Raw genomic sequence first — 23,587 nt, 5'->3', positions numbered from 1 at the left:
TCCCTACACTCCAATTTTATGCACTAGACAGTGAGGAATTGGTATTATTTCTTCCTTCCATGTTTGGTAGAATTCATCAGTGAAGTCATCTGGACCTGATATTTTATTTGTGGGAAAGGTTGAATTATAAATTCAATTTCAACTTGAAAAAATATAGGTCATTTTTATTTTGATTATTTGTTCTTGGGTAAAGTCTGGCAGCTTGTGTCTTTTAAGGAATTTGTCCATTTCACTTTAGTTCTGGAATTTTTTGGCATAAATGTGTTCATGATATTCTATTATTATTTACTAATGTTAGAATATGTGGTAATATCACCTCTCTCATTCTCGTTATTGGTAATTTATTTCTTCTCTCCCTCTTTATTTCTGATCAGTGTGGCAAGAGCATTGTCAAGTTAATTGGTCATCTCAAAGAAATAGCCTTTTGTTTTAATGATTTTCTCTGTTGTTTTTCTATTTTCTATTTCATTGATTTCTACTCTGAAGTAAGCCTCCGAGGAAGATCACTCAATGCCATTTTTATTTTTCAAAGACAATCATCTGAAAATACTCCTGTCAGCAAGGTAAATGGTTACTAAGCAGGTGTCTAGTAACAGAAGGAGCCCTTTTGTGTTCCTGACAAGGCTTATACTCCCAGGTTGGCTGTAGAACCCCTCATTAAATGCTCCTCCAGGTGTTACCTGACACACACCAGCGGTCTCACCCATGAAGGCATATGGAAAATCTTCATAATGCAGTTCAGTCCAATGCCACAAATGTGCCTGTGTACTTTCTCTGTGCAAGGCATAGTGTGGGTACTGTGGAAAGAGACTGAAACATGAAGAATATATATCTCATGACCTCAAGGAGTGCTCAGCAGCGTGGGGGAGACCAATACACCTTTCCTGAAGGAGGGTATCATGAGGTGATGCAGGGAGCCCACAGCAGAGGTCTGTACCTCTGGCTAGAATGTGGAAGAGTGGCGGACAGAGGGAGGCATCTCAGCAGAGTGCTTGGGCAATACAGGGCAGGTGACCACCCACTGCATGCAGCATACCTGAGGGAAGCAATTTGAAATACATACATGCCAGTCACTTTCCATCACATTCCTGGATTGGTCCATGAAGAAGGAGTTGTCCATCTTATTTCAGCATTTCAGAGGCCTCAGAGGGTTGGAAACAGAAAAAGACAAGCAGCAGAGATACTTGTGAACCACAATTTCTTGCCAGTTAGGAGGTCAGTGCTAAGGACCTCGCTGTGCTTCCTTGGAACATGAATGTCAATTTCTTTCTGGGTAGAGAGCCTTTGGTAGTCTGAAGATAAAATTCTACATTTTGCTTTGGGACAAATTCCAAAAATACAAGCTTTATTCAAATTTACTTTTCTTTTTATCTTTCTGAGTTGTCAAGTTTCAAAAGTATTGCTTAATAAATCTGTTTCTAAACTCACATTGTTGTACTGGCATAATCTGTCCCCAGAGCAAAGATCACAAGCTACTTTTGTCTGGAAACACGTAACTGGGCATCTCAGCAAATGCTAATCATTTATTATTGTGCTTATGAGTAAATCATTGGCAGTGAGTGTAATTTTTTTTAATGAACATGTGACTACACGCCCTGTGTCGGGTGCAGGTTTTGTGCCTGCACTTTTTCTGCCTGCTGCCTTGCAGGAGCTGAGAATCCAGCAGTTGGTTTGCTCCGGGCTGCGGTTCTGCCATGGCTCCTGCAGCACTTCCCGGGCTCCTTCCCCTGTGTGCGTGTCTGCTGCTGACGCCTGGCCTGGCCCAGGCAGGCAAGCTGCTGGTGGTGCCCATGGACGGGAGCCACTGGTTTACCATGCGGTCGGTGGTGGAGAAACTCATCCAGAAAGGGCACGAGCTGGTTGTGGTCATTCCAGACGTGAGTTGGCACCTGGGACAATCACTGAATTGTACAGTGAAGACTTATAAAACTTCTCACACCCTGGAGGATTTGAACCGTGAGTTTGTGAGTTTTGCCGACGATCAATGGAAAAGTCGGCCACAAACTTTATATTCTTTTTTAATGACTTCAGCCAGAGGTTTTTTTGAACTTGTGTTTTCACACTGTAAGAGTTTGTTTAATGACAAAAAATTAGTAGAATACTTAAAAGAGAGTTCTTTTGATGCTGTGTTTCTGGATCCTTTTGACATGTGTGGCTTAATCGTTGCCAAGTATTTTTCGCTCCCCTCTGTGGTCTTCAGCAGGGGAATATTTTGCCATTATCTTGAGGAAGCCGCGCAGTGCCCGGCTCCTCTTTCTTATGTTCCCAGAATGCTCTTAGGGTACTCGGACGCCATGACTTTCAAGGAGAGAGTACGGAACCATATCTTCCACTTGGAGGAGCATTTAGTTTGCCCCTATTTTTTCAAAACTGTCTTAGAAATTGCCTCTGAAATTCTCCAGACACCTGTCACAGAATATGATCTCTTCAGCCACACATCAATCTGGCTGCTGCGAACAGACTTTGTTCTGGACTATCCCAGGCCTGTGATGCCCAACATGATCTTCATCGGTGGCATCAACTGCAAGCAGGGAAAGCCGTTGCCTGAGGTGAGTTGTCTCTCTCTTAGCAAAATAGGCATAATTTGGCTTTGGATTTTCAAAAAAAGATTCCTTACTGAACTATGAGTTGTCATTTACATTCACCAAATTTGGAATTTCTTTCTGGTTTAATGAATTATTTTGTGCTAATACACTTGTGGATTAGCAAATTTTGTAATTTTTATATATATATACATATATATATATATATGGTGTAATTATACACACACACAATGGATATAGTTGTACATTATTTCCAAGCTGCATTTTTAAAAATAGAAACGGGGTGTCACTATGTTGCCTCGCTGGCCTGGAACCTCTGGGCTGAACCTCCCAGCTCAGCCTCCCCACTGCCTGCGATTATAGGCTCATGCCACCATTCCCAGCTACCAGACTATATTTTTTAATATTGTTTATGGGAAAGTAATGAAAAACACAGTAAGAAATGCAACTTCCCGTTTTTGCTAATCCTATGCTACCCCCTATAGGAAAACTGCTCTTAGAAGTTTTGTATGCATCATTTTCAATTTTTGAAGTCATTTTCCACGTATCCATATAGCTAATGTAAATTCTATGGTGGGTATATGTTTCCCTTTTTAAGAAACTATCAAACACTATCCTCACGTGACAGGACCATTGTGCAGTCCTTCCAGCAGCACATTGGGGTCCTAGCTCTTCTCCCTGCTCCTGGACACTAGGCTTGGTCAGTCTTTTCACTGTAGCTGCTCTACTGGGTGTGTAATTACATTACACTTTTAATTTGATTTTTGTAGTCAAAATGATGCTGAGCATCTTTACATGTGTGTATTTTCCATCTGCATGTCTGCTTTGGTAAATGTCTGTGGAAATGTTCACCTATTTGAAAAACATTTGAACTGTTTTGTTTTGTCCTTTTTGAGTTTTAAAAGTTCTTTATATATTCTTGATGTAAGTTCTTTATCCGATATATGCTCTGCAAATGTTTTCCCCCAGGTTGCAGATTATCTCTCTCTTTTTAATAAACTTTTTATTTTGGAATAATTTTAGATTTATAGCAAGGTTGCAAAAAAATGTTACAGAGAATTCCCATGTGCCCATTCCCTATTTTCCCTATTGGTAAATCCTATTTTCTATGGCACATTTATCACGACTCTGAACCAATGTTAAACACATTGTGATGAACTAATGTCTATAGTTTATTCTGAGTTTATTGATTTTTTTCCTAATGTCCTTTTCTTTCCTGGGATCCCATCCAGGACACGACATGACATTTAGTCTTCATGTTCTCAGGCTCCCCTAGCCTGTCATAGTCTCCCAGACTTTCCTTGGTGTTGGTGACTTTGATGGTTTTGAGGGGTAGTGGGTCAGGTATTATGTAGAATGTTCCTCAGTTTGGGTTTCTCTGATTTTTTTAATCATGATTAAACTGGGCTTATAGACCCCAGAGGTAATGTCTTTTCTTGCACCTTGCTATGGCTATGCAATTGTGGAAAAGACTGTCCTTTTCTCTACTGAATTGCCTTTGCAACTTTGTAAAAGCTTGGTGCCCATATGTCTGTTCATCTATTTCTGTACTCCCTATTCTGTTCCACTGTTATATTGATGAAATATTAGATTACTCTGCCTTTGTAGTAAGTCTTGAAATGAGGTACTACCAGATGTTTAATATTTTTCTTCTTTTCAGAGTTGTTTTGACTAGTGTAGGTCTTTCACATTTCCATGGGAGTTTTGGAGTCAGTTTGCCAATTTCTACCAAAAAGCCTGCTGGCATATTAGTCAGGATTGTGTTGAATTTATTGACCAATTAAGGATAGTAGGCTTCTTCAGAATCTTATGGATTCCCATTTATGAACATGGTATATCTCTGAATTTATTTAGAACTTCTTTAATATCTCTCATCAATATTTTTGTACTTTTCAGTGTACAGTCTTTCACATCTTTGGTCAGATTTGTCCCTAATATTTCATATTTCTGGTGATATTTAAATGCTCTTTTGATTCCAATTTCCAAGTGTTCATTGCAAATACAGTTGACCCTTGAACAGTGTAAAGGTTAGGAACACCAACCCTGCTGTGCAGTTGAATTCCACATGTAGCTTTTGACTCCCCAAATAATTAACTTCTGCTGTTTACCAGCAGGCTTACCAGTAAGAGAAACACTCAATTAATACACATTTCTTTGTGTGGTATGTACTGTATTCTCACCATAAAGTAACCTAGACAAATGATAATATTAAGACTATGAGAGGGAGAAAAGACCCATTTACTCTCCATTAAGTGGAAGTGGACTATCTTAAAGGTGACATGTTGATTGTCTTGAGGTGGAGTGGGCGGAGGAGGAGGAGGAGGAAGAGGAGGCGTTGGTCTTGCTGTGTCAGAAGAGGCAAAGGGGGAAAAGGCAGAGAGGCTGGAAGGGGAGGCAGGAGAGGCAGGCACACTTGGTTTAATTTACAGAAATACATCATCATTTCTGTCTGACTGTTTTGCTTGTTCATTCCTTAAAATGTGCTGCTACACACTACTAATCCTTCTCCCACTGTTTGCTTCCATTGCAGTGAGTGTCTGTAGCACAGAAGGGTCCTTGTCATAGAGGAGGTGAAAAGCAGTCTGGAGTAATTGCCACTCTTCTGCCATGTTGTCTAATGTGCATTTGGTTTGGGCACCGCTTCCTCTTCACCTTCTCCCTCAGCGTCTGGCCCTGGTCCAGAGCACTCCTCTCCAGCAAGTCACCCTCTGTGAACTGCTCAGTGTGCTGCGCACGAGCTCTTGAATTCCTCCAAGACCCATGTGTTGCAACACTTTATGCCCCAACTTTTTTTCTCTTTACTTTGGCCACATCCACGGTCTTCTTCGTGATTTCCCTGTACAACAGCTAGACACAGTTTTCTATAGCAGGAACTATTTCGGGCTTGATGGCTTTCACAGCTTTTTGTATCACAACAACCACATCTTCAGTGGTGAAATCCTTCTGCATTTTCCTGATGGTCTCTCTGTGGGGACCATGTTCCATAGTGTCAACAATACTTTCCACACAGTGCTTGGTGCAGTGAGCCCAAAAGGTCCTTGTGAGCCCCGATCTAGAGACTGAATTAGAGACATTGTGCTTGGGGCACGTAGAGCACTTTGACGCCTTCCATGTTGAACTCCTGGGGTTGTGGGTGGCCAGCGGCATTGTCCATATCAAAAGAACTTCGACAGGTGGTCCCTTACTGGCAGGGTCGTTTCTGAGTTTGGGGACAAAGCATCGATGAAACCCATCCAGAAAAAGTATTCTTGTCCAGGGCTTGTGTTGTACAACAAAAAGACTTATCTTTTCCTCAGGGGCTAGCAGCTTTGAAGAGAAGGGCAGTCCTGATCATAAACCCAATGTCATTTGCACAAACAGTAGAGTTCGGCTCTTCCTTCCTGCCTTAAACATTGGTGCTCTCTTCTCTTCCTTAATAGTAAATTTTCTTTTTGGCTTTTTCCCCCAGAATAGGGCATTTTCATTTGCATTAAAAATCTGTTCAGGTGGATATCCTTTCTCTTCAATGATTTTCTTAATGGCATCTGGAAACTGCTCTGGTGCCTCTTGTCCAGCAAAAGCTGCCTCTCCTGTCATCTTGACATTTTAAGAGTCCACCCTCTTTCATGAAATCATCTTTGCTGGCATTAAATTCTCCAGCTTTAGATCCTTCACCTTCCTTTTGCTTTAAGTTGTCCTGCAATGGCGTTGCTTTCTCTGGCATCATAGAGAGTCTACAGGTATTTCCTTCTTGTAGCAATCCTACATCCACATAAATGCTACATTTTCCATAAAAGATAAAAACATATTTCACAACAAGTGCAAGGTCTCAGTACTTGCTGGAGTAGCTGCAGTGATGGCTGCTCAGATTTTGTTTTTGTTTTTGGCAATGTTCCTTTTGCTGGAATCATTCAGTGGAAATGGTGGGCAAGCAGAGCTGCAGGCCTCAGTCTATGGTACTCATCAAGCTATTCAACTTTTTCTTGAAATGCCATGACTTCTCTCTGCCTATTGGGAGAACTTCCAGCATCAGTGGTGGTACTTTTTGCGTCACATGGTGTTAGTCAAGGTCTATAATATTCCTGATATTGCACCAAACAGTGGAAAAATACGTGAGAACCATGAGAGATCGCTATTTAGTGTGATAGGCAATTTACTACAGAAATGGACTGCTCACGAGGAGAGGATTGGCATCACAGGGCATTTCAAGCTGATACTCCCTGCACTTTAGCTCCCCGCAGTGGCAACAGGAGGTGGCTGTGAAATTATCACAGTGTATAGCACTGTTACTTGTATGTCTAAGGATTTATTCAGCATCTTCACATGTTTTACATTTCTCCTCAGGGAGAATGGCACCTTTTACAGTCTGTGTTTGTGGGTGTAAATTTTGATAAGTTTTACCCTTCTACAATAGATTTGTATATATTTTAGAATAGTTAATGATAAAATAGAGTGATATGCACATATATTTTATTCATTCATGACTTACCCAACTTAAAAAAATTTTTTTTTGATATTTCTAGATTACATAATTTATCTGCAAGATTTTTCAAATGCTTGCAAATCTCCACGAAGTTTTTTATATATTTATTTTGAAAAATCTGCCTGTAAATGGACCCCTGCCATTCAAGCCTGTGTTGTTCAAGTCAGCTGTAGATACAAATAGCATTAATTTTTATGTATTGTATTTTGCAACCATGCTGAACTTACTTGTTTGTTCTAGGGGATTTTTGTACAGTTCCTTGGAATTTGTAAATAGACGGTCATCTTGTCTGTGACTGAGATCCTTTTACTGTTTCTTTCCAACCTGACAGTTTTTATTTCTTTTTCTTGCTTTACTGCACTGGAGAGAATCTGAAGAACAGTTTTGAATAGAAGTAGTGAAAGCTCCCACCCTAGACATGTGTCTGGCCTGAGGAGTAGAACATTCAGTCATTTGCCACTAAGTAGGATGTTAGCCGAGGGTTTTTCAGGGATGCCGTTTGTTAAGTGGAGAAACTTCTCTTATTTACCAGTTGTGCGAAGACTTTTTATCAGGAATGGATTTTGAATTTTGTCAAATACTTTTTCTATGCTTATTGAGATGATTGTATCATTTGACTTTTTCAGTGGATTTATGTGGTATGTAGCCTTGATTGATTTTGTGTTTTTAATTATTTACTTCGTTTTGAATTTTGGAAAAATGCTCATAATGTAACATTTATTCTCTCAACCATTTGAAGTGTACACTTCAATATTGAATATATTCTCTTTACAAATAACACCATTCATTTCCAAAACTCTTTTACCTTCACAAACTGAGCCTTTGGACCTCTTAAACAATAACTCCCCATTACCCGTCCTTCCAGCCCTTGGCAGCCACCATTCCACTATGTGGTTCTATGAGTTTGACTATTTTAGGTGCCTCATGACAATGGAATCATTGTATTTGTCTTTTGGTGACTGGCTAATTTGATTCAGCAAAATGTCTTGTGAGTTCATCCATGTTGTAGCATGTGTCAGAATTTTCTTCCTTTTTAAGGCTGGATAATATTCCATTGTGTATGTATCTGTCACCTGTTGCCTATTCATTCATCTGCGCGTGGACACCTGTGTTGCTTCCACCTCTTGGCTATTATGAATCATGCTGCTATGAACTTGGCCCGTCAACCTTGACTGAGTTTTAACGTTGAACCAGCCTTTCATTCTTGAGATAAACCCCAGTTGATTATAGTGTAGTAGCTTTTTATATATTATAGATTTTTATATATTATAGAATTAGATTTGATAAAATTTTGCTTAGAAGTTTTGCATCTACGGTGATGAGGGTCTGCAGTTTTTCTTTCTCTGAATGTCTTTATGTGATTTTGGAACTGTGAGAGTGCTGGTCTCATGGAATGAGCTAGGCAATTCCTCTCCTCCTGTTGTATGGAATAGACAGTGAGGAATTGGGATAATTTCTTCCCTCCATATGTGGTAGAATTCATCAATTTAAATTAGAAATTCAATGTTTATCCAAAAGATTTAGGTTATCTCTCTGTGGATTATTTATTTGTTCTTATGTAAATTGTGGGATCTTGTGTGTTTTAAGGAATTTGTCCATATCATTTAAATGGTAGCATTTATTGTCATGAACGTTCATGACATTCAGTTAGTATTATTTTGATATCTGTGGACTCTGTGGCATACCACCTCTCTCATCCCCCCCTTTGGCAGTTTATTTCTTCTCTTTTTTTTTCCGATCACTCTGGCTAGAGCTTTAGCAAGTTACTTGAGCTCAAAGAACCAGCTTTGATTTCATTGCTGTTCTCTGTTGTCTTTCTGTTTCTAGTTGTCTAATGTCTCTCTTCTGATTTATGACTTTAGGGAAGGTAGATCGCTCAGTTACATTTTCATTTCTCAAAGACGATTACGTGAAAGTGCCCCATACAACAAGGTAAATGGTGACTAAGCAATTGTCTAGGGACAATTAGGGCGTCCCCCCCAAGGAGCCATCTTTTGTTCCTGACAAGGATTATACTCCTGGTGCCGCTGGCAGGGCTGAGGAAACTGTGGCCTTGTGATTTCAAGATTTTTCTGTTTTTAAGCAACGAAGGGCACAAGAAAAGCTTCATCTTTCTCTGCTGCACCACGTTTAATAAAACGATTTATTGTGTAAAATTTGGATTCAGTCAAAAGGTGGCACTTACTGACCTAGAAGCCCACATGTGGCCTTAAGACGACAGGTTCCCCACCTGTCTTACCTGACACACACCAACAGACTCACGAGGAAGGTACCTAGGAAACCTGCACGGTGCAGTTGAGCCCAGTGCAACAACATTCCTGTGTACTTTCTCTGTGCAAGGCACAGCATGGGTACTGTGGAAGGAGAAGGAAACATGAAGACATATCCCCTGACCTCAAGGAGTGCTCAGCAGAGTGGGGGAGACCAATACGTGCTGGAGAAGGGCACCCGTGGTGACGGGGTGAGCCCACAGCAGAGGTCAACACCTCTGGCTGGAATAGGGACGTATGGAGGACACAGAGGAATCTCAGCAAGCTGCTGAGGCAGCACTGGGCAGGTGACCACCCCCTGCATGCCACGAACCTGAGGGAAGCAGGTGAATATAGATGCCAGTCACTTTTCCATCACATCCCTGGATCAGTCCATGCTGGAGGGGTTGTCCACCTTGTTCAGCATTTCAGAGGCCTCAGGGGTTGGAAATGGAGAAGGAGAAGCAGCGATGTCTATGCGTGGCCAAGACACTTGAGAACAACAACTTCTTGCCAGTCAGGAGCCATTGCTAAGGGCCTTGCTGTCTGTCCTTGGACCAAGAGATGCCAATTTCTTTCTGGGCAGAGTGTTTTTTTTTTTATTTTTATTTCTGAGAGTGTTTTGTAGTCTGAGAATAAAATACAAATTTTGCTTTGGGACAAATTTCTGAAACACAAGGTGTAGTCTTGCATTTATTTTCTCTCCTGTTTTATTTTATGTATTCATTTTCTCTCCCTGTTATCTTTCTGAGTAGTCAACGTCCAAAGCACTGCTGAATAATTTTGTTTCTAAAGTCACACTGCGGTACTGAGCACGGTCTATTTCTAAGGCAAAGGTAATAAGCTAGTCTTATCCAAAGAACATACAGGTGTGTATCTCAGCCCATATTATGGTCCTTACGAGTAAATCATTGGCAGTGTCTGTGGCTTTTTAATGAACATGTGGCTACACGCCCTGTGTCGGGTGCAGGTTTTGTGCCTGCACTGCTTCCGCCTGCTGCGTTACAGGAGCTGAGAATCCAGCAGTTGGTTTGCTCCGGGCTGCGGTTCTGCCATGGCTCCTGCAGCACTTCCCAGGCTCCTTCCCCTGTGTGCGTGTCTGCTGCTGACGCCTGGCCTGGCCCAGGCAGGCAAGCTGCTGGTGGTGCCCATGGACGGGAGCCACTGGTTTACCATGCGGTCGGTGGTGGAGAAACTCATCCAGAAAGGGCACGAGCTGGTTGTGGTCATTCCAGACATGAGTTGGCACCTGGGACAATCACTGAATTGTACAGTGAAGACTTATAAAACTTCTCACACCCTGGAGGATTTGAACCGTGAGTTTGTGAGTTTTGCCGACGATCAATGGAAAAGTCGGCCACAAACTTTAAATTCTTTTTTAATAACTTCAGCCAGAGGTTTTTTTGAACTTGTATTTTCACACTGTAGGAGTTTGTTTAATGACAAAAAATTAGTAGAATACTTAAAAGAGAGTTCTTTTGATGCTGTGTTTCTGGATCCTTTTGATCTGTGTGGCTTAATCATTGCCAAGTACTTTGCGCTCCCCTCTGTGGTCTTCAGCAGGGTAGTATTTTGCCATGATCTTGAGGAAGCCGCGCAGTGCCCGGCTCCTCTTTCTTATGTTCCCAGAATGTTCTTAGGGTACTCGGACGCCATGACTTTCAAGGAGAGAGTACGGAACTATATCTTCCACTTGGAGGAGCATTTATTTTGCCACAATTTTTATAAAACTGGGTTAGAAATTGCCTCTGAAATTCTCCAGACACCTGTCACAGCATACGACCTCTTCAGCCATACATCAATCTGGCTGCTGCGAACAGACTTTGTTCTGGACTATCCCAGGCCTGTGATGCCCAACATGATCTTCATCGGTGGCATCAACTGCAAGCAGGGAAAGCCGTTGCCTGAGGTGAGTTGTCTCTCTTTTAGCTCATGAGGAATTACCTGACTTTGGTCATTAAAAAAAGAATAAAGATTCCTTCCTTAGCTGTGATATTTCATTTGCATTTGTTTGATTTGGAATGCTTTCTATTTTAATGAATTATTTTGTGCCAGTTCACTTAATTGTGGGTTAGCGAATATTACAAATCTGCCCTGTTGTTATGTGTATGTATACAATTGATATAGTTGCACATAATTTTTAGGCTGTATCGTTTGTAAATAGGAATGGAGTCTTTCTCTGTTGCCCAAGCTGGCCTCAAATTCCTGGACTGAAATGATTCTCTTGCTTCAGCCTTCTGTGCAGCTGAGATTACAGTTTTATGCCACCATGCCCCACTAAAAGGCTGGAATTTTTTTTTTTTTTTTTTGATACGGGGTCTCATTCTTTTGTCCCGGCTAGAGTGCAGTGATATCATAGCTTACCACAACCTCAACCCCTGGGTTTAAGCAGTCCTCCTGCCTGAGCCTCCCAAGTTGAGAGGACTACAGGCCTGTGTCACCAAGCCCAGCTAATCTTTTTAAAATATTCTGTAGACACAGGTCTGGCTCTGTTGCTCAAACTGGTCTCAAACTCCTGGGCTCAAGGCACCTTGGCTTCCAAAGTGCTGGGACTACAGGCATGGGCCACTGCCCAGCTCAGGCTGCAATTTTTAAGTGTTTTTGGAAAAGTAAAAAGAAACACAGTAAGACAAGAAAATTCCCTCTTTTGCTAGTTCTGTGCTACTCCCTACAGGAAAATGCTCTTATCAGTTCTGTATGTATTGTTTTCCATTTTTGAAATCATTTTCTATAACTCCATATGGCTAAGGTGAATTGTCACATCCATATTATTAAAATATAGTCTGTTAATAACATCAGGCTACACATGTTCTTTACCTTGCACTTTTTACTTGTCAATAAATCGTAGAATCGTGTGTAGCTGCTTTAGTTTTCACTTGTTATTTTCATAGATATATCGGCCATTTGCATTTCCTCTTTTGTGAAATACGTCTTGACATTCTTTATTTATTTTTATATAGCTATTTGTCTTTTTATAAGTCATTGTTACAAGGCTCTTGAGTGTTAGGGATGTTAATCCATCGCTTTTTATATGTGCCGCAAATATTTTTTCCTTGGCTTTTCTTCATCTTTTGTCATGCAGGGTTTTCACGGCTGGGTAGTCACTTTAGTTACCTTTTTCTTTAATGGTTTCTGGATTTTAACTTGCTTAGCATTCTAAGCCTAAAATATATAAATGTTTTCCCCATATTATGTATTAATGTTTTCAGTTCCTCTAATGGTGATAGTATTATTTGTTTTTACAACAAGCACTTCAATCTATGCAAAGGGAAGACTTTTATGTCTTCTCAATGGATACTCCATTGTCCCACTCACTGGAAGTGAAATAGTGCTCTGCAAAGCGGGAAGACCATAGTTTCAGGCCTTTCACAATTAGGCAGGACTTTCTTGGGGAGAGCAGGCGGGAAGATGCACCTTACAGGACCCTTAGGACGCTGAGCCTGGTCAAGGGCTCCTCTCACCTTTCCCTTCCATCAGCCACAGCAGGGAGCACCACCCAGGGCCTGCCTGCACCCTGCCCTCTAGCCAAGGGTGGGGCCCTGCAACTTCCTGGGTCACCCAGAGTGGTTTAGAGATACAGAAAGCTGTATATAATATCATAATTTTATATTGCCTATCATATAGCTGTGTCTATAAAATGTGAAACAAGGAAGAAGACATGGTTTCATATACATTTGCTATATATACCTATAAAAATCTATATCATAAATGAATTTATATATCTGTTAAGGGACATATAAGTATACAAGCTCTTATACATGCGGATGGTTATATATGAATGCATCTATGTAGAATTATAATTATAAAGCAAGCTGAGTTCTGACAGAGGAATTGAGAGCTCAAGGAGGGCTCTTTGACAGAGAGCCTTGAATGCAGCACGACTACAAAAGTCAGTTGTCACAGAAACAGCTACGGGTGCTGTGCCACCGTCCTTCCTTGTTTCAGATGGACAGCCTGTGTCTGGGAAGAGCGTGCAGTGCGTTGCGAGTGCTGGAGAGCAGGAGTCAGAGTCTGAACCTGTGTGTGAAGAACAGGGGACATGCTTGACCATACAGTAACACAGTCATTGTGACCAAGTCATATTGTGTGTGTGTGTGTCCCTGTGCACATGTGTTTGAGTGTGTGCGTGTGTTTGTGTGTGGTGTGGCAGGCCCTACGTGGTAACAAAATATCACGGAGCTGCCCAGGGCATTATATCCAGAGATGTAATTGGATATAGTACTTCGACCAGGATGACAGACCATCACTCCAAAGAATGTTAAGATAGGTTTCATGTTCCAGTCTTTTTCAATATTTGGTGAGTTCCAGCAGAATTGATGACTGGGACTGGATGGAAAGAATTCAGGTTCAGTGCACATAATGCAGGGCAGCTGTGGGAGACCTGGGGTGGGACGTGGCAACACAGCACTAACACATCTGTGCTTCCTCACTTCTCTCAGATTCTGGTTCCCATTTAAATTCAAATTTAGCTGTTAGTGGGTGAGTCCAAGTCCTCCCATCAAGATTATGTCTTTCAACTTTTTATTATCAAGGTTTTCAAACTTGTTTGAAGGAGAGAGTACGTGTGCTGGACACCCATCGGTCCCCCCTTAGGTTAACTAATTTTCAATATTTAGCTGTATTGATTCATCCATCCTGTATTTTCTTTCCCTTTTAAGAACATTTTTGGCTGTCATCTTTTAAAGTGAATTCTTGACGTGTCATTCCATCCCTAAATACTTCACTAAGTATAAAAAGTAAGGACAATTTGTTAAACAGCTACAATATCCTCATCACACCTAATACAATCATTAATTGTTCAACATTCTCTAATTTCCAATCCATAATTAAATTTCTTCCCATTGTCTGGCAAAAAATGTGTTGGTGCACTCAGATCAATGAAACAATTCAGAATCGAGAAATAAACCAACACATCCTTGGGCAATTGATCTTTTGACGAGGGTACCAGGACCACGCAAATGGGACAGAAGAGTGTCCTCTACACGTAGTGCCGGGACAACTGCACATCCACATGCAGAAGGATGAAGGTGGATCCTTACCCCATCCATGCACGAAAGTTTACTTGAAATGGATCAAAGACCTACTTAGAAAAGCTGAAACTGTAAAACTCTTAGAAGAAAATACTGGGGCACATTTGAATGACCTTGGATGTGAAAACCGTTTGTGCATCAAAGGGCACTTGGAAGAGAGTGAAAGGAGAGCCCACATGGGCTCACAAAGATTTGCAAATGCTCACACCTGCTTCATGCCGAGGCTCCTGCAAGGTTCTCATAGTCCAGAAAGACAGAATCCCTAGCGCCACCTTCTGAATGTTAACATCCTTGAAGATCAAAATTGCGAACAATATAATTCTTAAAAAATAATAAAAAAATTTCAAAGGGAAATTGAGAAACATAAAAACACAAAGGAACACTTCATAGTGCATTTTACACAATAATACACAGACATTAGGCAAGAATAACATGCATATTGTGCAAGCATGAACACTCGAGTATACTAATGACAGTGACACTTTATAAGAATTATGACCAGGCCGGGTGCAGTGGCTCACGCCTGTGATCCTAGCACTCTGGGAGGCCGAGGCGGGTGGATCCTTTGAGGTCAGGAGTTCGAGACCAGCCTGAGCAAGAGCGAGACCCCGTCTCTACTAAAAATAGAAACAAATTAGGTGGCCAACTAAAATATATATAGAAAAAATTATCCTGGCGTGGTGGCGCATGTCTGTAGTCCTAGCTACTTGGGAGGCTGAGGCAGAAGGATCACTTGAGCCCAGGAGTTTGAGGTTGCTGTGAGCTAGGGTGAGGCCATAGCACTCACTCTAGCCAGGGCAACAAAGTGACAGTCTGTCTCAAAAAAAAAAAAAAAAAAAGGATTATGACCAAATGAGCCATATTAAAATAATAGGTCAAAAAGGGAAACGTATAAACATATATCACTGTGGTCAGTGATTGTGCACCCAGGTTTATGAGTGCAATGATCGGAATACAGGGGTGACGAATCTGTCTGTTGATGAGATTAAGGGAAAACCAGTATGGGCCACCACAGTACATACAGTCGCCCAAAGAGCCACGATCTTGACAATTTTCACCTTTCACAAGTGCAGGTGTATAAAAAGGGCATCTCTTCCTTTATTGAGGAGGTTCCAACTCTTGGCACAGGCACAATTCTCACTAAGTTAACTTTGTAACAATGCACAATTCAGTGAAGTCTAATTTGCTACAAATGCATTAAAGCAAATTAGAAATTGCTAAGTCTCCACACAATGTACACCTTCAGTATGGGAAATTATACAAAGATGAATATACAGGGTAGTTAATCATAAAAATAATGCTGACAATTTAAGATACTGAAAAAACCCTAAAACAAAACTATCCTGTGATTGCGATGTTGGGGATTTTAGAAATTAGGGATGTCAGATATTAGGGATTTAGACCTTAGAGAGTTTGGTCTTTCACCACTCAACCTGTGGGGCTGTAGCGTTTGTGATTGTGTCTTTCAGCATTTTGAGCGGAGGCCCTTAGCGCCTTGTCCTTTAGCACATTGTGTGCAAATCTGAGAAGACACATTTCCACCACCCCATAGCGTCACGAAATTAGTCTACAGCAGAGCTTCTCAAGCTAGATGTTCTTAAGGAACAGCATAAAAAATCCTCCAATTCGTTATAAATGCATATTTTTTGTAAAATAGAAGGAAAACGAAATGGTCGAAAATGAAATGAAATCAACGAAAGGCCTCTAAAATGCAGATCTGCTGATGGTTTCTTGGATGACGTAGCAGCACCAATTGCTCTGAGACTTTCTAAGCACTTAACTGTGGGACCTGCCGTCGGGGCGGGTGGGCAGGGAACCATACTTTGAGCAGCACTGTCTTAGACCCAGGTCAGTACCTTCATAGGCGCAGTGCTTAGTGAGAAATAAAGAAAGACCAGAATCGTTTGATAAATGTGCTAAGTATAATACACGGTGACGAACACTGAATAGTAAGTTAAGGGCAGGGCACGCTCCACTGTGAACGACTTGTTTTCCTTGTAATCTTATGTTTTGGGTACGTGGCAGCACTTCTCCCTGCTAGGGTGACAACTCATGCTGGTTTGTCCAGAACATTCTCAGAGTTGGCCCTAGAAGTGCCATGTCCCAGGAGACTCCTCATTCCCAGGTGAACAGGGACAATGGTCGCTGTCACTGAAGCAGTGAAAGGTGGCCTCAGCAGCACGTGTGCCAGAGGTGGAGAGACTTCAGGAGGCTTCATCACTCTCTCATCTAGTGCCTTTGCTCAGGTGTCTGAGGGGTGACGGGTCCCTTCCACGCAGAAGCCGGGCTAGGAAAGAAAGTAGAAATAGCCTCCTGTTTATCAGAAGGCTTATCAGAAGGTGTGGTATTCTCACCACAAAGTAACCTAGATAAATGATACTCTTAAGACTATGAGAGGGAGAGATCCATTAAGTGGAGGTAGACAATCTTAAAGGTGACATGTTCATTGTGTTGAGGTGGAGTGGGCAGAGGAGGAGGAGGAGGAAGAGGAGGCGTTGGTCTTGCCGTGTCCGAAGAGGCAGAGGGGGAAGAGGCAGAGGGGCTGGGAGGGGAGGCAGGAGAGGCAGGCACACTTGGTTTAATTTACAGATGCATCATCATTTCTGCCTGACTGTTTTACTTGTTCATTCCTTAAAATGTGCCTCTACACACTACCAGTCCTTCTCCCTGTTTGCTTCCCTTGCAGTGAGTGTCCGTAGCACAGAAGGGTCCTTGTCTTAGAGCAGGTGAAAAGCAGTCTGGAGTAATTGCCACTCTTCTGCCATGTTGTCTAATGTGCATTTGGTTTGGGCACCGCTTCCTCTTCACCTTCTCCCTCAGTGTCTGGCCCTGGTCCAGAGCACTCCTCTCCAGCAAGTCACCCTCTGTGAACTGCTCAGTGTGCTGCGCACGAGCTCTTGAATTCCTCCAAGACGCATGTGTTGCAACACTTTATGCCCCACCTTTTTCTCTGTTTTCTTTGGCCACATCCACGGTCTCCTTCGTGATTTCCTCATACAACAGCTAGACACGGTTTTGTACAGCAGGAACTGACTGTTTGGGGCTTGATGGCTTTCACAGGTTTTGGTATCACAACAACTGCATCTTCAGTGGTGAAATCCCTCTGCATTTTCCTGATGTTCTCTCTGTGGGGACCGTCCTCCATAGTGTCAACAATACTTTCCATACAGTGCTTTGTGCAATGAGCCCTAAAGGTCCTTGTGAGCCCCGATCTTGAGGCTCAATTAGAGACGTTGTACTTGGGACATGTAGAGCACTTTGAGTCCTTCCATGTTGAACTCCTGGGGTTGTGGGTGGCCAGCGGCATTGTCCATGTGAAAACAACTTTGACAGGTGGTCCGTCTTACTGGCAGAGTCGTTTCTGAGTTCAGGGACAAAGCATCGACGGAACCCATCCAGATAAAGTGTCCTTGTCCAGGCCTTCTGTTGTACAACGAAAAGACTTATCTTTTCCTCGGGGGTTAGCAGCTTTGCAGAGAAGGGCAGTCCTGATCATAAACCCAATGGCATTTGCACAAACAGTAGAGTTTGGCTCTTCCTTCCTGCCTTAAACCCTGGTGCTCGCTTCTCTTCCTTGATAGTAAATTTTCTTTTTTGGTTTTTTTGTTTTCCAGAATAGGGCACTTTCATCTGCGTTAAAAATCTATTCTGGCGGATATCCTTTCTCTTCAATGATCTCTTAATGGCATCTGGAAACTGCTCTGGTGCCTCTTGTCCAGCAAAAGCTGCTTCTCCTGTCATCTTGACATTTTAAGAGTCCACCCTCTTTCATGAAATCATCTTTGCTGGCATTAAATTCTCCAGCTTTAGATCCTTCACCTTCCTTTTGCTTTAAGTTGTCCTGCAGTGGCGTTGCTTTCTCTGGCATCATAGAGAGTCTACAGGTATTTCCTTCTTGTAGCAATCCTACATCCACATAAATGCTACATTTTCCATAAAAGATAAAAACATATTTCACAACAAGTGCAAGGTCTCAGTACTTGCTGGAGTAGCTGCAGTGATGGCTGCTCAGATTTTGTTTTTGTTTTTGGCAATGTTCCTTTTGCTGGAATCATTCAGTGGAAATGGTGGGCAAGCAGAGCTGCAGGCCTCAGTCTATGGTACTCATCAAGCTATTCAACTTTTTCTTGAAGTGCCATGACTTCTCTCTGCCTATTGGGAGAACTTCCAGCATCAGTGGTGGTACTTTTTGCGTCACATGGTGTTAGTCAAGGTCTATAATATTCCTGATATTGCACCAAACAGTGGAAAAATACGTGAGAACCATGAGAGATCGCTATTTAGTGTGATAGGCAATTTACTACAGAAATGGACTGCTCACGAGGAGAGGATTGGCATCACAGGGCATTTCAAGCTGATACTCCCTGCACTTTAGCTCCCCGCAGTGGCAACAGGAGGTGGCTGTGAAATTATCACAGTGTATAGCACTGTTACTTGTATGTCTAAGGATTTATTCAGCATCTTCACATGTTTTACATTTCTCCTCAGGGAGAATGGCACCTTTTACAGTCTGTGTTTGTGGGTGTAAATTTTGATAAGTTTTACCCTTCTACAATAGATTTGTATATATTTTAGAATAGTTAATGATAAAATAGAGTGATATGCACATATATTTTATGCATTCATGACTTACCCAACTTAAAAAAATTTTTTTTTGATATTTCTAGATTACATAATTTATCTGCAAGATTTTTCAAATGGTTGCAAATCTCCACGAAGTTTTTTATATATTTATTTTGAAAAATCTGCCTGTAAATGGACCCCTGCCATTCAAGCCTGTGTTGTTCAAGTCAGCTGTACATACAAATACCATTAATTTTTACGTATTGTATTTTGCAACCATGCTGAACTTACTTGTTTGTTTTAGGGGATTTTTGTACAGTTCCTTGAAATTTGTAAATAGACGGTCATCTTGTCTGTGACTGAGATCCTTTTACTGTTTCTTTCCAACCTGACACTTTTTATTTCTTTTTCTTGCTTTACTGCACTGGAGAGAATCTGAAGAACAGTTTTGAATAGAAGTAGTGAAAGCTCCCACCCTAGACATGTGTCTGGCCTGAGGAGTAGAACATTCAGTCATTTGCCACTAAGTAGGATGTTAGCCGAGGGTTTTTCAGGGATGCCGTTTGTTAAGTGGAGAAACTTCTCTTATTTACCAGTTGTGCTAAGACTTTTTGTCAGGAATGGATTTTGAATTTTGTCAAATACTTTTTCTATGCTTATTGAGATGATTGTATCATTTGACTTTTTCAGTGGATTTATGTGGTATGTAGCCTTGATTGATTTTGTGTTTTTAATTATTTACTTCGTTTTGAATTTTGGAAAAATACTCATAATGTAACATTTATTCTCTCAACCATTTGAAGTGTACACTTCAATATTGAATATATTCTCTTTACAAATAACACCATTCATTTCCAAAACTCTTTTACCTTCACAAACTGAGCCTTTGTACCTCTTAAACAATAACTCCCCATTACCCGTCCTTCCAGCCCTTGGCAGCCACCATTCCACTATGTGGTTCTATGAGTTTGACTATTTTAGGTGCCTCATGACAATGGAATCATTGTATTTGTCTTTTGGTGACTGGCTAATTTGATTCAGCAAAATGTCTTGTGGGTTCATCCATGTTGTAGCATGTGTCAGAATTTTCTTCCTTTTTAAGGCTGGATAATATTCCATTGTATATGTATCCGTCACCTGTTGCCTATTCATTCATCTGCGCGTGGACACCTGTGTTGCTTCCACCTCTTGGCTATTATGAATCATGCTGCTATGAACTTGGCCCGTCAACCTTGACTGAGTTTTAACGTTGAACCAGCCTTTCATTCTTGAGATAAACCCCAGTTGATTATAGTGTAGTAGCTTTTTATATATTATAGATTTTTATATATTATAGAATTAGATTTGATAAAATTTTGCTTAGAAGTTTTGCATCTACGGTGATGAGGGTCTGCAGTTTTTCTTTCTCTGAATGTCTTTATGTGATTTTGGAACTGTGAGAGTGCTGGTCTCATGGAATGAGCTAGGCAATTCCTCTCCTCCTGTTGTATGGAATAGACAGTGAGGAATTGGGATAATTTCTTCCCTCCATATCTGGTAGAATTCATCAATTTAAATTAGAAATTCAATGTTTATCCAAAAGATTTAGGTTATCTCTCTGTGGGTTATTTATTTGTTCTTATGTAAATTGTGGGATCTTGTGTGTTTTAAGGAATTTGTCCATATCATTTAAATGGTAGCATTTATTGTCATGAACGTTCATGACATTCAGTTAGTATTATTTTGATATCTGTGGACTCTGTGGCATACCACCTCTCTCATCCCCCCCTTTGGCAGTTTATTTCTTCTCTTTTTTTTTCTGATCACTCTGGCTAGAGCTTTAGCAAGTTACTTGAGCTCAAAGAACCAGCTTTGATTTCATTGCTGTTCTCTGTTGTCTTTCTGTTTCTAGTTGTCTAATGTCTCTCTTCTGATTTATGACTTTAGGGAAGGTAGATCGCTCAGTTACATTTTCATTTCTCAAAGACGATTACGTGAAAGTGCCCCATACAACAAGGTAAATGGTGACTAAGCAATTGTCTAGGGACAATTAGGGTGTCCCCCCCAAGGAGCCATCTTTTGTTCCTGACAAGGATTATACTCCTGGTGCCGCTGGCAGGGCTGAGGAAACTGTGGCCTTGTGATTTCAAGATTTTTCTGTTTTTAAGCAACGAAGGGCACAAGAAAAGCTTCATCTTTCTCTGCTGCACCACGTTTAATAAAACGATTTGTTGTGTAAAATTTGGATTCAGTCAAAAGGTGGCACTTACTGACCTAGAAGCCCACATGTGGCCTTAAGACGACAGGTTCCCCACCTGTCTTACCTGACACACACCAACAGACTCACGAGGAAGGTACCTAGGAAACCTGCACGGTGCAGTTGAGCCCAGTGCAACAACATTCCTGTGTACTTTCTCTGTGCAAGGCACAGCATGGGTACTGTGGAAGGAGAAGGAAACATGAAGACATATCCCCTGACCTCAAGGAGTGCTCAGCAGAGTGGGGGAGACCAATACGTGCTGGAGGAGGGCACCCGTGGTGATGGGGTGAGCCCACAGCAGAGGTCAACACCTCTGGCTGGAATAGGGACGTATGGAGGACACAGAGGAATCTCAGCAAGCTGCTCAGGCAGCACTGGGCAGGTGACCACCCCCTGCATGCCACGAACCTGAGGGAAGCAGGTGAATATAGATGCCAGTCACTTTTCCATCACATCCCTGGATCAGTCCATGCTGGAGGGGTTATCCACCTTGTTCAGCATTTCAGCGGCCTCAGGGGTTGGAAATGGAGAAGGAGAAGCAGCGATGTCTATGCGTGGCCAAGACACTTGCGAACAACAACTTCTTGCCAGTCAGGAGCCATTGCTAAGGGCCTTGCTGTCTGTCCTTGGACCAGGAGATGCCGATTTCTTTCTGGGCAGAGTGTTTATTTTATTTTTATTTTTGAGAGTGTTTTGTAGTCTGAGGATAAAATACAAATTTTGCTTTGGGACAAATTTCTGAAACACAAGGTGTAGTCTTGCATTTATTTTCTCTCCTGTTTTATTTTATGTATTTATTTTCTCTCTTTTATCTTTCTGAGTAGTCAACGTCCAAAGCACTGCTGAATAATTTTGTTTCTAAAGTCACACTGCAGTACTGAGCACGGTCTATTTCTAAGGCAAAGGTAATAAGCTAGTCTTATCCAAAGAACATACAGGTGTGTATCTCAGCCCATATTATGGTCCTTATCAGTAAATCATTGGCAGTGTCTGTGGCTTTTTAATGAACATGTGGCTACACGCCCTGTGTCGGGTGCAGGTTTTGTGCCTGCACTGCTTCCGCCTGCTGCGTTACAGGAGCTGAGTATCCAGCAGTTGGTTTGCTCCGGGCTGCGGTTCTGCCATGGCTCCTGCAGCACTTCCCAGGCTCCTTCCCCTGTGTGCGTGTCTGCTGCTGACACCTGGCCTGGCCCAGGCAGGCAAGCTGCTGGTGGTGCCCATGGACGGGAGCCACTGGTTTACCATGCGGTCGGTGGTGGAGAAACTCATCCAGAAAGGGCACGAGCTGGTTGTGGTCATTCCAGACGTGAGTTGGCACCTGGGACAATCCGTGCATTTTACAGTGAAGACTTATAAAACTTCTCACACCCTGGAGGATTTGAACCGTGAGTTTGTGAGTTTTGCCGATGATCAATGGAAAAGTCGGCCACAAACTTTAAATTCTTTTTTAATAACTTCAGCCAGAGGTTTTTTTGAACTTGTATTTTCACACTGTAGGAGTTTGTTTAATGACAAAAAATTAGTAGAATACTTAAAAGAGAGTTCTTTTGATGCTGTGTTTCTGGATCCTTTTGATCTGTGTGGCTTAATCATTGCCAAGTACTTTGCGCTCCCCTCTGTGGTCTTTGGCAGGGGAGTATTTTGCCATTATCTTGAGGAAGCCGCGCAGTGCCCGGCTCCTCTTTCTTATGTTCCCAGAATGTTCTTAGGGTACTCGGACGCCATGACTTTCAAGGAGAGAGTACGGAACTATATCTTCCACTTGGAGGAGCATTTATTTTGCCACAATTTTTATAAAACTGGGTTAGAAATTGCCTCTGAAATTCTCCAGACACCTGTTACAGCATACGACCTCTTCAGCCATACATCAATCTGGCTGTTTCGAACAGACTTTGTTCTGGACTATCCCAGGCCTGTGATGCCCAACATGATCTTCATCGGTGGCATCAACTGCAAGCAGGGAAAGCCGTTGCCTGAGGTGAGTTGTCTCTCTTTTAGCTCATGAGGAATTACCTGACTTTGGTCATTAAAAAAAGAATAAAGATTCCTTCCTTAGCTGTGATATTTCATTTGCATTTGTTTGATTTGGAATGCTTTCTATTTTAATGAATTATTTTGTGCCAGTTCACTTAATTGTGGGTTAGCGAATATTACAAATCTGCCCTGTTGTTATGTGTATGTATACAATTGATATAGCTGTACATAATTTTTAGGCTGTATCGTTTGTAAATAGGAATGGAGTCTTTCTCTGTTGCCCAAGCTGGCCTCAAATTCCTGGACTGAAATGATTCTCTTGCTTCAGCCTTCTGTGCAGCTGAGATTACAGTTTTATGCCACCATGCCCCACTAAAAGGCTGGAATTTTTTTTTTTTTTTTTTGATACGGGGTCTCATTCTTTTGTCCCGGCTAGAGTGCAGTGATATCATAGCTTACCACAACCTCAACCCCTGGGTTTAAGCAGTCCTCCTGCCTGAGCCTCCCAAGTTGAGAGGACTACAGGC

At 41.8% G+C, this 23,587-nt stretch overlaps 2 protein-coding genes across 3 annotated transcripts; both read left to right on the top strand.

Moving 5' to 3' along the window:
• Positions 1-1,591: 1,591 nt before the first annotated feature.
• Positions 1,592-11,211, top strand: LOC123643805 (UDP-glucuronosyltransferase 1A8-like). Of its 2 annotated transcripts, none has more exons than XM_045559557.1 (2): positions 1,592-2,549; positions 11,017-11,211. In XM_045559557.1, exons 1-2 carry the CDS (start codon positions 1,695-1,697, stop codon positions 11,188-11,190), a joined length of 1,029 nt encoding a protein of 342 aa, XP_045415513.1. In that variant the 5' UTR covers positions 1,592-1,694; the 3' UTR covers positions 11,191-11,211. The 2 variants fall into 2 exon arrangements, with proteins under 2 accessions (XP_045415513.1, XP_045415514.1); XM_045559558.1 differs by having other exon boundaries at positions 1,594-2,549; positions 11,164-11,198.
• A 10,832-nt stretch (positions 11,212-22,043) lies between these two features.
• Positions 22,044-23,131, top strand: LOC123643804 (UDP-glucuronosyltransferase 1A8-like). The gene has a single exon (XM_045559556.1). The coding sequence runs from the start codon at positions 22,210-22,212 to the stop codon at positions 23,089-23,091; it is 882 nt and encodes a 293-aa protein (XP_045415512.1). The 5' UTR covers positions 22,044-22,209; the 3' UTR covers positions 23,092-23,131.
• The last annotated feature ends 456 nt before the right edge of the window (positions 23,132-23,587 follow it).

The sequence above is a fragment of the Lemur catta genome, chromosome 8, assembly GCF_020740605.2.
Source record: "Lemur catta isolate mLemCat1 chromosome 8, mLemCat1.pri, whole genome shotgun sequence".
Lineage (NCBI taxonomy): Eukaryota > Metazoa > Chordata > Mammalia > Primates > Lemuridae > Lemur > Lemur catta.
Note: the sequence above shows the minus strand (reverse complement) of the source record. Positions and strands in the feature narration are given on the sequence as shown.